The sequence below is a fragment of the Acipenser ruthenus genome, chromosome 22, assembly GCF_902713425.1.
Source record: "Acipenser ruthenus chromosome 22, fAciRut3.2 maternal haplotype, whole genome shotgun sequence".
NCBI classification, from domain to species: Eukaryota; Metazoa; Chordata; class Actinopteri; order Acipenseriformes; family Acipenseridae; genus Acipenser; species Acipenser ruthenus.
In genome coordinates, this window is record NC_081210.1 from 31,428,454 (window position 1) to 31,446,009 (window position 17,556).

At 46.4% G+C, this 17,556-nt stretch overlaps 1 protein-coding gene across 2 annotated transcripts; it reads right to left on the reverse strand.

The window, feature by feature from the left end:
* Positions 1 to 1,444: 1,444 nt before the first annotated feature.
* On the reverse strand, positions 1,445 to 17,482 carry LOC117431588 (protein transport protein Sec24A-like). 2 transcript variants are annotated; one of them, XM_058996578.1, is made up of 23 exons: positions 17,095 to 17,482; positions 13,730 to 14,599; positions 12,444 to 12,602; positions 11,967 to 12,035; positions 11,578 to 11,726; positions 11,295 to 11,479; positions 10,714 to 10,816; positions 10,287 to 10,413; positions 10,021 to 10,130; positions 9,080 to 9,192; positions 8,659 to 8,777; positions 8,192 to 8,247; positions 7,848 to 8,054; positions 7,344 to 7,467; positions 6,834 to 6,992; positions 6,225 to 6,398; positions 5,881 to 5,991; positions 5,470 to 5,645; positions 5,231 to 5,368; positions 5,012 to 5,116; positions 4,505 to 4,597; positions 4,305 to 4,408; positions 1,445 to 3,740 (listed from the first exon to the last, which is right to left on the reverse strand). In XM_058996578.1, the coding sequence occupies exons 1-23, from the start codon at positions 17,156 to 17,158 to the stop codon at positions 3,626 to 3,628; spliced, it is 3,630 nt and encodes a 1,209-aa protein (XP_058852561.1). In that variant the 5' UTR covers positions 17,159 to 17,482; the 3' UTR covers positions 1,445 to 3,625. The 2 variants fall into 2 exon arrangements, with proteins under 2 accessions (XP_058852561.1, XP_058852562.1); XM_058996579.1 differs by lacking the exon at positions 12,444 to 12,602 and having other exon boundaries at positions 17,095 to 17,480.
* Between the last annotated feature and the right edge of the window lie 74 nt (positions 17,483 to 17,556).

A 17,556-nucleotide genomic window follows, 5' to 3' on the forward strand; every position in this document is an offset into this window, starting at 1 on the left:
TTATACAGCAGGTTACTTGCTTTCTGGAACAGTAAGAATTGTTGGGAAGTCTATCGTATGCACAGCATTTCAATATTTTATCTACTAACATAATCTTTCCCCAAATTCTCTTCATGTTAGGGATTCCATTTTTATGAAGTATTCATTGCTGTGTTGTGTGGTAATAAGAGAATGGACCTATCCTGAGGCTCCAGGGCAAGCATACAGCAGTATCTCCACCCCACAGACAGGCTGGCAGATGATCTGGTATTTACAGAACAGCCCCCTAAGGCAGGACTAGAACCAGTGCTGCCTGAATCACATGATGGCTCTCGTCCAGTCGTGAATGCAGAATAGAGGGGCAGCACTTTGAAAGAAGTTTTGTGTGTGTGTTAGTCTAGGAGAGTCAACCAGTCCCATGTGCCTCTGTGTTAAGTGAACACCAGTACAAGTATGTATTTGAGTCTAGATATTCTATTTGTGTCTCTAAATAACCAATTCTTACTGTATGTTTCTGTGAAACAGCATACAGGATTTATAGAACATGTACAAGAACTGACAACCCTGCAGGTGCAGCACTGAAGACCGAAGAAGAGACTTCAATAATCATACTGAAGACTGAGGAGAGAATGCCCTGATGAACAGACACTCTCTTACCTGACTCTTCAATAATCATGCTGAGGAGAGAACGCCCTGATGAACAGACACTCTCTTACCTGACTCTTCAATAATCATGCTGAGGAGAGAACGCGCTGATGAACAGACACTCTCTGACCTGACTCTTCAATAATCATGCTGAGGAGAGAACGCCCTGATGAACAGACACTCTCTTACCTGACTCTTCAATAATCATGCTGAGGAGAGAACGCGCTGATGAACAGACACTCTCTTACCTGACTCTTCAATAATCATGCTGTCAGTGACACATCAGGCTTTCCCAGGCATCTTCTTCCCTCTCGTTAACGCTGCACTCTTCTTGTCTATGTTCTTCTTGTCATCCTTGACCGGGCTGAACCCCATTTCCACACGGTCCAGGTAGTTCCTGGCTTCCTCCTGAGTTGAAGGTAAGAGGACTCCTTTAAGCACCTTGCTCTCCAGTGAAGAGGCAGCAAGTCCAGCTCTTTGACTGATTAATCTGTCTGCTGTCAGTCCGAAGATCCTCAGGTGTTTCAGCGGTACTTCCACCACTTCACTGAACAACTCCCAGATACCCACTGAGCAGATCCACAGCAAGGGCATGTGGGCAGGACTAGTGAACCCACTGACACCACATCAATGGAAGAGTTAGGAAACAGAGAAGCAACTTCACAGTCTGTTCTTCTGATGGGTTTGATAAATGTTCAGATTATAATCTTACTGATAATCATGATGTCTTTGTTTGCATGTATGACCGCGCCCAGTGGTATAGCTCCACTTAACAGCAAGCACACAGGCATTCAAAACTGCACAATCAACACAACATGTCGATCTTCATAGAGAAGTAGAGTTTAATTTGGTTACAGAATTGTACACTACTTTACAGAAGAGCTCTCTTTATTTTGTGTTTACAATATACAGAGAATGGTAACTGAGTACAATTCAAGCCACACACAATGGTCCAGAGGATGGGAAGCTTTCATTCTGCTTTTTAAACTGAAGTGGTTAAAACAAAAGGGTTAAAGGGTCTTAACTTAAATTATATGTTTATTATGTTTAAATTGTGAACAAATCATCACAAGTAAAAATCAAACATGCAATACTGAAGACAGAAAAACCAGGATAATTATTACAAAAAAAAGAGAATAATAAACGTAAAACCCCAAACAGCAGCGTGCCAGGCCGTGGAGACGTTAACAGCACTTCCACCACGCTGAACCACGTGCCAGGCCGTGGAGACGTTAACAGCACTTCCACCACGCTGAACCACGTGCCAGGCCGTGGAGACGTTAACAGCACTTCCACCACGCTGAACCACGTGCCAGGCCGTGGAGACGCTAACAGCACTTCCATCACACTGAACCACAAGAGGGACTCTGTGTTTCAGTTTGTCTTGTTCTTGCACTGAACCAGGTCCATTACTTCAGTACAATATTTACGCTATATATCGTCAGTGTTACTTCTGAAGCCTTTACCTGCTATTGAATCTCTTTGAAAAGAATACTGATGATTATTAAATAAATTAAAAATAAAAAAATGATCCCATCCCCAAATCAAAGATCTAAGATTAAAATAAAGTAAATGAACCCCAAACGACCCATCATTTACTAGTATAGTCCACGAGCCCTTTTAATCCAGGAGCCCCATCAGGAGCAAGAGGGGGTCCAGGACCCAGGCTGAACTTGGCTGACTGTTACTGACGGGAAACCCAGGATCAGGGTGGGATGGGAGTGGACTGCAGAGGAACACCAGCTACACTTGCCCGGAGCTCCAGAACAGACAGACTTGCATGGTGTGCTCACAACAACAACTGGATTGTACATACGGGCAAGTACAGCAGCATTTCAACAGCATGGAAAACGAGAGTGAAAACCAACTAGCGAGAAGAACGTGCTGCACTGGAGAGAAGATACAGTGCAATACACGGCACCCTGTCAACAGAATCGCTTCAAGAACAGGACCGATTACCAGCAGGAACCAAGGACTTGCACAGACTCTAGTGCAGCAATCGCAATTGTGTAGCACCTCCCACTTACTATTATATACATACGTGAAGATATTATATGAATCCATTTCAACAACGCACAATCAAGGTTCACAATGTCCTGATTCTACTGGATCTGCCTCCAAATCCTTCTGCTATTTCATTAAAAACATTTCTCATACTGCCTACAATTTAAACAGAGGACTGCTTTAATATTAAGAGGGAAACAAAAAAACAATTGTGAGAATTAAAGCAGACAAAATCAAATCAATCAATGGTCTCAATGAAACCGATGGACACTGCTCTTTGTACGCATCTCAGAGGAGACTGAATTACAAACAAGTGGCGACTTCACTACATTCAACACGCTGGGAGTCTTCATTCTACACATTTTATTACAGTTTCTGTCCTGATCATCCACCATCATGGGTTTGTATTAGTTCAATGTATAAGAAGAAGAAGAGTCTGTAAATCTGACCCACAAAATACTGCTCCTTTATCCCCTAAAACTAGGGATGGACATCGCTCATGATTCCAACATCTTTCAATGTGTGATGCCTTCACGAGTTTGAGAATTCAGAGAACAGAAGCCAATGAAGACAGAATATTACAACCAAAACCAATACATAGATTTTATTAAAACCAATATATAGAGATTTTATTAATCAATACATAGAGATTTTATTAAAACCAATATATAGAGATTGTATTAAAACCAATACATAGAGATTTTATAAACCAGCAGAAATGTTCTTTCAACAAACTCCATGACCTTCCCTCATTCCCCAGCCAGTCTTAATTGAAAGAATAACTTTAGTGATTCTGTTTCTTCTGTGCTAAAAGAAAATTTTTTAAAATAACTTTTTTATTATTTATTTTCTAATGTGCTCCAATCTTGCGGTCCAGTGATGAAAAACACTTTGTAAAAAGTCATTAGTGATGAATCCTTGAATAGAGGCACCGCTGCTCACACCCCCTCTCCTTGGTTCTCCTCTCAGACCACATCCCACAGCTTGGAAAACCACTTTATTTGTTAACTTGCTGCTGCAAATGGAGCAGAAACTCGTAGTAGGACAGAGCGGATTCTGTCCTGTCCTCGACCATGTGCTGCATAAAGCTTGCTTTGAGGGGACTTTCCTCCCTGCAGACAGGAGGTAAGGAAGTTAGTGTGAATCAGACAGCACAGCACAGCGCAGCACAGCACAGCACAGCACTATCCACAGCGCAGCACTATCCACAGCGCAGCACTGTCCACAGCGCAGCACAGCACAGCACTATCCACAGCGCAGCACTATCCACAGCGCAGCACTGTCCACAGCGCAGCACAGCACAGCACAGCACAGCACAGCCCTGCCCACAGCACAGCACAGCACATCATGGCTTCCCTGATTATCATCAGTACAGTGGGAGTGCATCATGGCTTCCCTGATTATCATCAGTACAGTGGGAGTGCATCATGGCTTCTCTGATTATCATCAGTACAGTGGGAGTGCATCATGGCTTCTCTGATTATCATCAGTACAGTGGGAGTGCATCATGGCTTCTCTGATTATCATCAGTACAGTGAGAGTGCATCATGGCTTCTCTGATTATCATCAGTACAGTGGGAGTGCATCATGGCTTCCCTGATTATCATCAGTACAGTGGGAGTGCATCATGGCTTACCTGATTATCATCAGTACAGTGGGAGTGCATCATGGCTTACCTGATTACATGCAAGATTGGGTAAAAAGGTCTTTGTTCCCTTAGCCAAGAAATGAAGGCTCTTGTTCTCGTCGATTCAGCCGTGTCTAGTTCTGGAAGCTGAGTCTGGTTGAAACCAACAACAAATAAACATTTACCACCAGCATCGGACAGCAGGTATTTCTGCATTCAGGTACATGGTGTATTTTTTGTCTTGCTTACCATAGTCTGAGGTATTGCTGTATAGTTGGGAACTCCCAGCACCTGGGTAATAAAGTTGGGTGCACAGTTTCTTCCAACCCACAGATACAGAACCTATAAGAAAAGACATCTTTATATTTCAGAGAGGCTGAACTGGTGGTGACTCTGCTGCCCCCCTCAGGCCATGCTGTGAAGTACCAGCAGTCATGTGAGATGCACACTAAAACTGTCTCAGCAGTCACAAACAATGAACACATCATGTCAATGACTCTTCACATTACTGGGATATTCTGATCCTTTAGAAACCCGAGCATGTTGAAGTGCCCAAACTAGCATGAAAGTTGCAGTGTTAAATTTAACACACACTGTATCAGAGACTGTGTGTCAGGTTTAGAGCTCAGAAAAGATCCACTTCTTCTGGGTCTGATGGAACAAAGTTCTCTCTGAAAAGAGTGTCTTCCACCTGAGCAGAGCAACAAGGTGACGGCAAACGAGCCACTATGGTGGGAGAGCGCTGGAGATGCGTACCGAGCCAGAGTCCATCAGGAAGGACCCGTCCCTGCTCAGCTTCTCCACAGACAGCTGCAGAATTGCGGGCTGAGGGATTGTTCTGTCAGCGATGCTAATCGCCCCCTGCAAAAAACAAGACAGCTCCTCTTTACTGATGAAATGATTGTGCTGGGGATGTGATCAGCCCGTGGCTTGCTTTTAGCGTGCAGCGAGTCAATGACAGAGCCAGTCACTTACCTCATCCGTAAGATTGTCAACTCTGTACAGAGCAGGATGGATCATGAGCATCAGGTAAGCCAGGGGCTGGTACTTCAGCTGACACATGGCAAACACACGCTCATCCAGCCTTGTGCTCGTTCCAGTGCGGAAGGCTTTCTGCAGAGACACAGAGAGGTGGAGATGCATCAACAAGAGGAGCTTGTGTCTCACAGAGTAGTGTGTGTGTGTGTTCACTGAAAGTGCCCGTCAGGACCTACCTGCTTGAGCAGGGCAACCACATAGAGAGGGAGGAGGCGCAGGCAGGCAGGGGCGACAAGGCCAGGCTGCTGCACACTGAGTCCGCCAGAGCGATAGGCACGCAGAGAGTCAATCGCAGCATTCACCAGAGCATCGCGGGCATCGCTCAAACTGGCTGTGACTGAGCGGTCAACCGCTGAGAGGACAGAGCCATACAGCCACGCAGGAATGAAAACAAGGAGAATCAATTAACTTTCATTAGAGCATGGCTGAGAACATAGCAAAGAACAAAGTTTAACAGAGATAAGAGGAATCGTGCAAACGCTCCAATGAGGTCCCTTCACAAAGTCATATTAAAAACATTGACCTGTTGAAACACAGATAATGCAGCCCCTACTGATGACAGGACAGAGCAGCCCTGCTTCACTCACCCATGCTGGCCAGCAGCCCTGTGATGGCCTGCACATCCGCTCCAGCGAAGATGTCAGCCATGGAGTTCACGACTGGCAAACACAGAGTGTGGACTCGTATGCGCCGCTCCCCTGCAAACAGAACACGAATGAAGCTTGTACTACAGGGAATGCAACCCCAACCCAACCCAACCCAACCCCCTAACCCCACCCCAAACCCCGAGCCCCTAACCCAACCCAACCCCCACCCCTAACCTAACCCAACCCCAGCCCCAACCCATAACCCAACCCCCTAACCTAACCCGACCCCTCCACCACCCCAACCCCAACCCCTAACCCCAACCAACCCCCCGTCTGTCTGTTACCTTTGCTGGAAGTGTAGAGAAGAGCAGCCTGGAAAGAAACCACCTGCATGTCTACGAGATTCTCCTCAATCGACATCTGAACAGCAAACCCCGAGTCTGGGTTGATGTTGGGCAGCGACAGCAGGTCCGTCGAACGGACAAAGAAGTTTCCATGGAAGGTGTGTATAGAAAGACCTACAGGAGAGAAAAACAAGCACACGTTGCTTAGTGTACCAGCTAGAATGTGGAATCTTCTAAAAAATGTGATACATGAATCATAAAAGTGCTTCTGTCCCTACATTACCATGTGGCAACTTGAAGGGAACACCAGAAAGGCATAGAACAAAAGGAAGCGCCCAGATTGTGACTCTCACTCTTGTAACTGCCATAAACAAGATCAAGCACAATTGCTAATCTAGCTCTCGGTACGTTTCTCTTAATGTTTCTCAGCTCAGCACTACTGAGTTGAATAGTTCTGAATGAGAGATCTGTGAAGCACGGGCCCCTTTTGTGTGCCCTCGTTGCCACTGATAACATCATGAAACACTGTTTAATCTTATCCCATGCATCCTGGAGAGCAGAAAGCTAGCCGTTGAAAAGAAGCAGAGAGGACGAGCTCCTGGGAGTCACCTTTGGTGCAGCGCACCCTCATGACCGACTCGAAGCCAATCTTTCGGCTGATGTAGCGCTTCAGGTCCCTCTGGAGCTGCTCCACCTGGGCAGGGTTGTGCAGGTGGTGATATGAAGGGTAGTAGTGCACTCCGCCTGCAGAATACTTGGATATGCAGGCTGCAGTGACACACAAAGGGACAAGTCATGCACAATAATACAAGTACATTGATATTGCACATCTACCAGCATATAGGAGAGGGTCTTTCCAAACAGTGCATATTGTAACACCCTACGTGGAAGGGGATGTGTAACGAGTACTGTGTTATTACTGTACAAATTGCACAGAGCCAGCTGGTTTTACAGACCCCCTTTTAAACAAGAAAATGTGGTGTCTGAACGTCCAAATGTAGTGTCTGAACGTCCAAATGTGGTGTCTGAACGTCCAAATGTGGTGTCTGAACGTCCAAATGTGGTCTTGGAAGAAGCACCGATTGATGATGCTTCAGGGACAGTGAAAACTCTTCTTACCTAATGAAGCTAAATCACAGTATTGTCCACTAAGCAGGAAAAGATCCACAGCAATCTGCTGCCCTGAACAGTCCAGGGCCAGCTTTTTGTAGAAATCAGTGGCAGGAGTCAGATGTGGAATATCCTGGAGAATGACAAGACAGAAAAGCTATTTCAACTTCTTACATTAAATGTAGTTTAATAAAAGGGGGTACATTTCACTGCAAAACACCCTTCCCCTGTAGAATCCAAGGCCAGCATAACCAGGTCTATGAAATCACCAGCCAGTGAATACAGTAAACAGCATCGTTCAAGAGCCACAGGTCGGCCTCAATCATTTGAATGTTCCCAGGCAAGAGATCAAAACCACACATGCAAACAAGGTCTTTAACACATCTGTTTTGCTTTCTGCATCATGTAAATATTATTATTTTCAGTGCAGTCAAGTGCTGATGGAAACATACAAGAGCAGCAGGGATCAGAGCAGCTGTTACCCCTGAGAGCAGTGATTAGAGTAGCTGTTACCTTTGCAGAAGCCCTCTGGTTGGGATCTTCTCTGGACTTCAGTGCCCCGACCCCTACAGAAGGCAGCTGTGTCTGGAAGACAGAGACCCGGCCTCCAGTGGGGGACAGCAGCTTGAAGGCAGCCTGCAGAGCAGGTCCCAGCGCACACTGTGTCTCCAGGGTCCTGGTGAACATCTGGGGCAAGCCTTTCAGCAAGTCCTGGACCAGCTGTTAGGGGGGCACAAACGAAGACAAAAAAGCAGTTTTGCACTCTGAAAGAAGCTCTCGTCTGATTTGCCTTGCTTTAAAAGATGACTGGACTCTCTTTCCCCACCGAGATGTTGCTACAGCGCACGGTTTCTCACCTCCTTGCATTCGCTGAGGTTTACCAGCAGGCTGTCTGGTGTTGGTATGAAGATATCTGGAAGAGAAAAAGAACACGTTTCTGGAAATACCAGCTCTGGGTTGATCACATTTTTGCATGCTTTTAATTGGTTTAAGAAGATGGGACTAATCTACAAACCAAAACTTCCACTGGCAGGTTTTTTCTACACATTGCCACGGATATCAATGACTGTTTTGTCAATTTGAGAATAAAACATATATTAAAAGCACAGAACACTATTGAGCTTCACACTGATACTCAGCGACTATAGTGCTGATACTGCACACACTATGCAATAGAATCAGTTTACAGTGATACTCAGTGACTATAGTGCTGATACTGCACACACTATGCAATAGAATCAGTTTACAGTGATACTCAGTGACTATAGTGCTGATACTGTACACACTATGCAATAGAATCAGTTCATAGGAGTATTCTACACACCTTCAATGTCCGAGACAACCAGCATCTGAGGCTGAGACAGGCCCTCCTGAAGGTTATAGAAATGGACTGTGCTGTCAAACGTAATGAAGCCTATCTTTGTCCTGGTGTCTCCTGGCAGTCTTAAAAAAAAAACACACACAAAGCAATTTTGCTGAGATAATGAAAAACAAAAATAACAAAACAAACATTATATATATATATATATATATATATATATATATATATATATATATATATATATATATATATATATATATATATATATATATATATATATATATATTATACACACACACACACACACACACATATATACACAAACACACAATTGAGGTGTATTGAGCTTTCTAACATTATGCAGAGCTGCAGCATCGTGGCAGGATATCTGAAGCTCAGATAGTGTGGAGGTGTCTGCACTTACAAGCTGAGACTGTCCAGGAGCGACTGGCACACCGTGTCCAAGTATCCCGTCTCTACTGCATTGTGGGATACATCGAGTACGAAGAGGTACACTGCAGGCTGGGGCGGCCGCAGCTACACAAAGAGAAAATGCAGGTCAGGGGTGGGAGGTGTTCTGCAATCTGCACGCACGCACGCACGCACGCACGCACACACGCACACACGCACGCACACACAGACATCCTTCAGAACTAGAAATGTGGACAATCCAAACCAATGTACAATTTACTGGATACACCATTTAAACAAATCACAACACAAAGGACCTTAGGGGTGAGAATCATGCAACAGTTTATTTAAATGAAGCCCATCTTCACCTGGCACAAACCAGCGAGAGCATTTTACTGTACAAACGAGACTTTTAAAAGGATTGAAGCCCATCTTCACCTGATACAAACCAGCGAGAGCATTTTACTGTACAAACGAGACTTTTAAAAGGATTGAAGCCCATCTTCACCTGATACAAACCAGCGAGAGCATTTTACTGTACAAACACGATTTTTAAAAGGATTGAAGCCCATCTTCACCTGGCACAAACCAGCGAGAGCATTTTACTGTACAAACAAGATTTTTAAAAGGATTGAAGCCCATCTTCACCTGATACAAACCAGCGAGAGCATTTTACTGTACAAACACGATTTTTAAAAGGATTGAAGCCCATCTTCACCTGGCACAAACCAGAGAGAGCATTTTACTGTACAAACAAGATTTTTAAAAGGATTGAAGCCCATCTTCACCTGGCACAAACCAGCGAGAGCATTTTACTGTACAAACAAGATTTTTAAAAGGATTCCTGTCTAACTTACCACAGAAACTGTAGGCTCTCTTTAGCTGCAGACACATTTACCAAATTGCACAATTCTGATTTGCTTTATAACCAATTAAACAGGAAATCAAACCTACCATATATTCTGAAGGTGCAATGAACTCAATTGTGGGATTTTGAACTTCTGGCCTTTTATGTGGTTCTCCATATGATCTGCTTACAGGGTTATACATAAATTCTTCTGGAACTGAATGAAAATACAAGAGGGGATTAACAACCAATTGCAGTACACATGATATTCATGATATTCAGAGCGTGGCTGCGCAGCACAACACACAGAGCGTGGCGGTGCAAACGGTTCATTTTAAAAGACAATGAACCAGCTGGGAAGCTGAAGCCCTACCCTCATTGACTCGGTAGCACAGATTGCACTTCCATCTCCTCTGGTCGAGGAACGTGACGAAGGGGTTGATGTAGGTTCTGCAGGATCGACACCTCACGATGGTGCTGGAGGTGACCACTGGCAGCTGCTGCAATGGGACCCACGATTTCAATTCAATGCAAGGCAGTACGACTCAATCTCTAAAGCACTAAGAGTCCAGAACAATACTGAGGAGCAGCTCCTTGATTATTAATTTCAGGCCCAAAGCAATTGAGGAGAATAACCTGAAGCCTGTGATCCTAAAGATCCTAACAACCTGGAAACGTTACAGTTGTTAGTGTGTGAGCAGGACCCACTGGTAATTACCAGCTTGCTACAATGTAATTACATGACTATTCATGACCTATAATTCAAAATAAAAACATCAGTAGAAATGCAAGGCTCTTACCGACATGTCTCTGAATGGATGGAGGAGTAACCCCAAGGGAAGCTTAGCTTTGTTTAGCAAAGACTGAGTTTGAGGGATGTTGGTCAGAGTGCACCGAAAGACCCTGGAGAAAAAACAATGACAAGAAAAGTTAGTAAAAACAAACACAGCAAGTCCACCTAAATACCATAGAAGGGTTGAAATTGAAAAGCTGTAGATCTCAGTTGTAGGGAGATTAAACTCCACCACATCAACAGCTGGAAGACAGAGCATGCAGATCACAAATGAGTGGCATGCGAATGGAGGTGTGTCTGTGTGTTGACTCACTATCCTCCCCCTGGCGCTCTAATAATCACTTTCACAGATGTCCCAAGATCCTCCTATGAAAGCAGGAGGGCATTGCTGTGCAGCAAGGGCAGGACTCACCCGCCCCTCCTATGAAAGCAGGAGGGCATTGCTGTGCAGCGAGGGCAGGACTCACCCGCCTCTCCTATGAAAGCAGGAGGGCATTGCTGTGCAGTGACGGCAGGGCTCACCCACCTCTCCTATGTATATATCTCAATACTGACTTTCTTAGCCTATCATTTGAACCTTAGACTCACTCGGGACTGCAGTTGAGGCGCTGCAGGTCCTGGGGCAGGCAGGGCACAGGGGGGGTGACGGGACCCTGGGGCAGGAGGTTCCTCTCCTGGAGCAGGTTGATGGCTCTCAGTGCTTCAGGAGGCTGGCTCTGATGCAGACTCATCCCTCCCAGAGCAGAGCCAAGCTGAGCTGGACCCAGCGGAGCCTAAACAAGAACAGCAGACAATGCATGAACGCACTACAAACAAACACCAAACCCTAAAACACTGCAGCCAGGTCTCGATGCATCAGAGCTGCTCGTACCTGTTGAAAGGACTGGGCTCCTGCAGGGTAAGGCTGGCTCCGAGGCTGCATTCCCGGTGCAGAGGGGGGGGCAGCCATGTTCTGGTAGCCAGGAGGTAACGAGGGATACGACAGGCCAACTGCCCTGCCCATCTGTGGAGGATGCTGTGCTGCTCAAACCAAAGCACAAATCTGTCAGTGCGACCCACAATCCTTTCCAGCCCTTGAAAACAAGCCTCGCAGTGCAAGGTAATGGCTCGAGACATTCTGAGGATTTACTTATTGTTTCTGCCCTATAGAGCTGCAGAGTTCAGGCCTCGTGCAGGTAGTCAACATGCGAATACACAATTATAGTAAGGAATCTTGTACAAGGCCAACCATTACTACTTGAAGAAGCTTGCATCTCTTACCAGCGTTTCTGCCTCCACTTTCCAAAGCATCAAAGCTGTTGTGGATGTGCGCTCTCTCTGCTCCTGGTACTGAAACATGAAGAGACTCATTGAGGCCAGCATGGCTAGGAGAGGAATGCTAGGAGGCAGAAGCAGCGCCTCGGATCTGGATGAAAAATGTCTGCACATCATTATGCTCCCCTGATAACTCAAACACTTCACATCGAAACATTCATATGAAGGGGGTGACGAGGGGCATTCCCCCCCAAGCCAAGCTCGATCCACTGCTAGACATTACAGGAAAGGGAAGTGCCACTGCAAAGGGGGCTCTGCCACACAGTGCAGGCTTTCTCTGAACAGGATCCGTAAGCCTCTTTACAGCACATGGATGAACAAACAGAGCTATCCCCAACGCCAGTCAGCTGAAGGAGAAGGTTACGCTGGGGCCCTGGTTTCTAGCCTGCTTTCTTTACATGGACACTCCTGCCTCCCTCTTACCTTCTTGTTTAGCAGCAGCAGGTGGCAGGGGAGTGGCTGCATTATTTAACTGTCCAGTAGGGGGCGCTGCTGGTCTGAGAGGAGGGGGAGGCCCGAAAGGCTGCCTGCCAGGCTGGTATGTTTGCGATGAAGGTGGATTGAAAGGAGGGGGGGCTGGCCCTGTTGAAGAAGGTAAGTGGAGTGAGTCACATTCTTCTCTTGCAGCACTGTGCCATGTCATCTGACAGCTATGAGACTTTAAGCAAGTGTTGGAAGCAGTGAATAAGATTGTATACAAGGTGGATTGATGAAAGAACAGGGGTACTCTTCTTGTGCAGGACACATCAATGTGACCTGCAATCAGCTGCTCTCCTGCCAGCACAGCACGCTTTGCCTCGTCTGTCAAGCAAATGATCAAAGGTTCAAGTTCACTTCCAACACCAGCCTGCCAAATCAGAGCGCTTTACAATCCAGAGTGACTGCCTTCACTGGAACGCAGCGCCAGGATTTGCTCCAATGCAAAAAGTAAACCAAGTTACGCTGTCAATTTTTTTAATGATCCAGAAAAAGATTACACTGCTGACCCCTTTAGATCTCCAACTCTAAACATCAGGTACAACACAGCTCTTCATTTATCAAAGTAAGTTAAAAAGACTGACCTGCTCAGAAATGTGAAGCTAAATGTTGAACTAAGTGCAGATGTGATGCAAAACTTCTTTATACAGAAACTCCCTTTTTTAAGCATGAACGATGACAATGACCAAGCCTATTATCTCAAACTGTCATCAGCATTGTATTAGAAGGCTCACATTTCCACATTACATTTCTCAAAATGCAGACAGAACAAGGACAGAGTGAAGTAGACACAGAGAGTGGTGAGGGGATGGAATGGGTTACCTAGCCATGTTAATGAAGGAGACACTTCTTCACACAGAGAGTGGTGAGGGGATGGAATGGGTTACCTAGTCATGTTGTTGAAGGAGACACTTCTTCACACAGAGAGTGGTGAGGGGATGGAATGGGTTACCTAGCCATGTTGTTGAAGGAGACACTTCTTCATACAGAGAGTGGTGAGGGGATGGAATGGGTTACCTAGTCATGTTGAGGCAGAATCACTGGGATCCTTTAAGACCCGACTTGACAAGGTTCTGAGATCAATCAGCTATTAGGAACCGGACGAACTCTGATGTGCTGACGAGACTAATCAGCGAACATGTTTGTGTTTCTAACTACATGCTCTTCATACAACAATTCTCTCTCGATGACTGTGTTGAGGAACATGTGCCATCAAGAGGTTTTCTCCTTACCTGGCTGCACAGAGCTGTTCAGAGGAGCAGGGGGTCCCTGTGAGGGGCTGTTCTGGATCCCATAACCAGAGGGCTGGCCTGGCTGCACAGAGCTGTTCAGAGGAGCAGGGGGTCCCTGCGGTGGGCTGTTCTGGATCCCATACCCAGAGGGCTGGCTTGGTGCCGACGTCACATGGTTTGCTGGGGAGCCCACTGAAGGCTGGCTCATGGGAGGGGACGTGCCATATGGCCAGTGTGAATGAGGGGGGATCTGAGAGCCTGGATAAAAGCTATTAGAAGACACAGGTGGAGGTGTGGAGCTCTGAGCTGGGGCTGCTATCCTGGCAGATCCTCCTTGATGTGGCTGAAGGGGTCTCGAGGGAGGCCTGGTCATGTTGGTTTGACCAGGTCCCTGATACACGCTCACAGGAGGAGCGCTCTGACCAGGTCCCTGATACATGCTCACAGGAGGAGCGCTCTGACCAGGTCTCTGATACACGCTCGCAGGAGGAACGCTCTGACCAGGTCCCTGATACACGCTCGCAGGAGGAGCGCTCTGACCAGGTCCCTGATACACGCTCACAGGAGGAGCGCTCTGACCAGGTCTCTGATACATGCTCACAGGAGGAGTGCTCTGACCAGGTCCCTGATACACGCTCACAGGAGGAGCGCTCTGACCAGGTCCCTGATACACGCTCACAGGAGGAGCGCTCTGACCAGGTCCCTGATACATGCTCGCAGGAGGAGCGCTCTGATAACAGCCATAATGATACTGTCCGGCAGGTTGCTCTAAAGGAGCCTTGGCTGGCATGTGTTGTGGATGCATCGTCACGGCTGCTGTATTGTAACCCTGCCCTGGGGCCTGCGTCATTACCGGATTCTGTATAGGGCCTGAAAGACACAAAGCACAAATCAGAATGGAAAATCATGATGGAAACGTGCTTCTATTGTTTCCCAGAGGACATGCATTATCACAGCTCCATCAGTCAGCACAGTCTACAGCCAGAACACATGCATTATCACAGCTCCATCAGTCACTACAGACTACAGCCAGAACACATGCATTATCACAGCTCCATCAGTCAGCACAGTCTACAGCCAGAGCACATGCATTATCACAGCTCCATCAGTCAGCACCGTCTACAGCCAGAGCACATGCATTATCACAGCTCCATCAGTCAGCACAGTCTACAGCCAGAGCACATGCATTATCACAGCTCCGTCAGTCAGTACAGTCCACAGTATATGTATGCATAGATCTCTCAGCACTGAAAGCACACCTGTTACATCCTCTTCTCATATCATTTGAAACACACTTGTTGCTTGAATTCCTCCTATAACCTCATCATTTACATTTTAAAGGGACTGCTCAATGTCATGTTGATTGCACTGAAGGGCAATATCCAATATAGGACTAAGGGAGGGTTCAGCAGATCGTGTTTAGTATGCCACGTGAATAGGAATCTTAGTCTCCTTGGCAGAATGCCCAGAGCTATATCAACCTGCCTTTAGAATTATTTTACAGTACGATATTCCCCACTGTAAGGAATGAACAGTTACTTAATTTAAAAATGCTTCACATGAACAATAATACGCCTACTGCTGCAGACAGTCTGTGAAAACCACACAGCCATGTACTGTGCCACACGACCTGCCTCGGGGCTGAGGCAGTGTGCTAGAATACAGTGAAACACACACACAATCAAGAACTGTGCACAGTATATACAGCTAAAGGACAGCCTACTTACACATTGGAAAACATGGATCCTAACACACAGTATACTGCAAATAATTACACTACAACCGCTTGAGCGAAGCAAAGGCAAGCCAGGTTGAATATGGGCTGTGTTCATGAGTCTGAGTCTGTGAAACAGCTCAACTCTGGACATGTGTGGTTTTACTGGAAATGAACTGAACACACATGTGAACTGCACTGTGGCAAACTACACTCCAATAATCTTACAACAGCCCTGCTAATCTCCAACCCACTGGCATGGGATACAAAAAGGGCAGGCTTTGAGGCTCCCTCAAAACACTAGGCTCAGGAGACAGGGGTAGCAGGGCAGTCCAAAACACTAGGCTCAAGAGACAGGGGTGGCAGGGCAGTCCACAACACTAGGCTCAGGAGACAGGGGTGGCAGGGCAGTCCACAACACTAGGCTCAGGAGACAGGGGTGGCAGGGCAGTCCAAAACACTAGGCTCAGGAGACAGGGGTGGCAGGGCAGTCCAAAACACTAGGTTCAGGAGACAGGGGTGGCAGGGCAGTCCACAACACTAGGTTCAGGAGACAGGGGTGGCAGGGCAGTCCACAACACTAGGTTCAGGAGACAGGGGTGGCAGGGCAGTCCACAACACTAGGTTCAGGAGACAGGGGTGGCAGGGCAGTCCACTAGGCTCAGGAGAGAGGGGTGGCAGGTGGTCCCACTGACACACTGTCTTCAGCTGAACAATTACAAACGCAAAGCTGCCATCAGGCTACATTAAACACATTTCCAGGAAAAACAAACAAACGAAATTACAAAGTACTCTGTATTATTTAAAGACACTGGGAATTCACAACGCAGTTTGTAACTGCATGGAATCCATGACTCCTAGAACAGCATTGGCGGTACAGTAGTGTTTCTCTTCTACAACATATTAGAGCAGGATGTGAACACCGTTGAAATTCAGAGTGCCACAGTACTGAGTCTGGTGGAATCGGCAGGATGATCCAGAAATGCCACATGTACAACAAACACAGTGCTGGCTTTCACAGAACCGCTCAACTTCAACTACACATTCACAGCCGTGCCAGTAACTTGTACAACCATTTCACTTCAACTAAAACATATCTTAACGCGGCAATCACTACAAAACGAATGCTGTAGATCTAAACTGAGGAGAAACTGCATTCATTCAGATTCGTTTACACGATCTCTTGACTCAAGTGAAAGGCGATGTTGTGTTATTGGTACAAGGTTAGGGACGTACTGCCGCCCACAGTAAACAGGCACCCGATTTCATCTACTACACAACTGGGGGAAACAGTCGATAGTATTCTGGAAAAACACTCCGTCACAGACTCAAGCTATTCCGGACCCACCTTCGTGTATTACAATGACATCACCAAACTAGTTGCACAATACTTCGCGAGTGAATGCAACCATTCTGTGCATCGCGTGATTTCCTTTTAAACCCCTAGAACGGGGGTTTAAACTTCATCTCATTTTTACCTTCAGGCGATGAGCACTCCGCTTACTTCGTCTTTACTGGAGTGGATGTATACTTGAACTACTGTATATCGATATTATCAAACAGCGCGACAATCACTAAAATCGAGTAGAACCACACATGCATTCAATCCTCTCACATAAACTGAGCACACAAGCTGAAGCGCCACACTCACCATTGCTACACGGCGGCTTCCCTTCCCCGTTTTGCGAGTTGTATCCAGCAGCAGTATTGGACATTTTGAAAGGAACACCCGGATCAATGTCCACACACAACAAACAAAACAAAACCAGGATCTTCAGTAAAGTCGCAAGAGACTGTGAGAGCAGCCCTTTACTTGTGGGCGAGAGTAGCGCGTAGATCCCCGGTTTAAGCGAGTTATAGCGGCATGCTGGAGCCAAACCCAGCCAAACTGGGGTGCAGGCCCGTGCGAAATCAATCGCTCAAAATCCTCAAACAGGAAGTCGGGATCAGAGTCCCAAAAGCGCCCGCACATGCGCACTCGGTACACGTGGCATTTCCTGTGTACTACCAACTGAAAATGTACTGAAAACAAATTGTTGTTGTTTTGCGTTCCGTAACCCTTGAAGCCTCTCGATGACGAGAATATAACACCATATGTGGTAGTAATACTAAT

Excerpts from the sequence above, each read along its gene's own strand:
- LOC117431588 (XM_058996578.1), bottom strand. The coding sequence starts at position 17,158 with ATGTCCAATACTGCTGCTGGATACAACTCGCAAAACGGGGAAGGGAAG. Across the intron at positions 14,600-17,094 it reads GAAGCCGCCGTGTAGCAATG|GCCCTATACAGAATCCGGTA; the intron begins GTGAGTGTGGCG and ends TGTGTCTTTCAG. Across the intron at positions 8,055-8,191 it reads ACCTCAGCGAATGCAAGGAG|CTGGTCCAGGACTTGCTGAA; the intron begins GTGAGAAACCGT and ends CCCCCCTAACAG.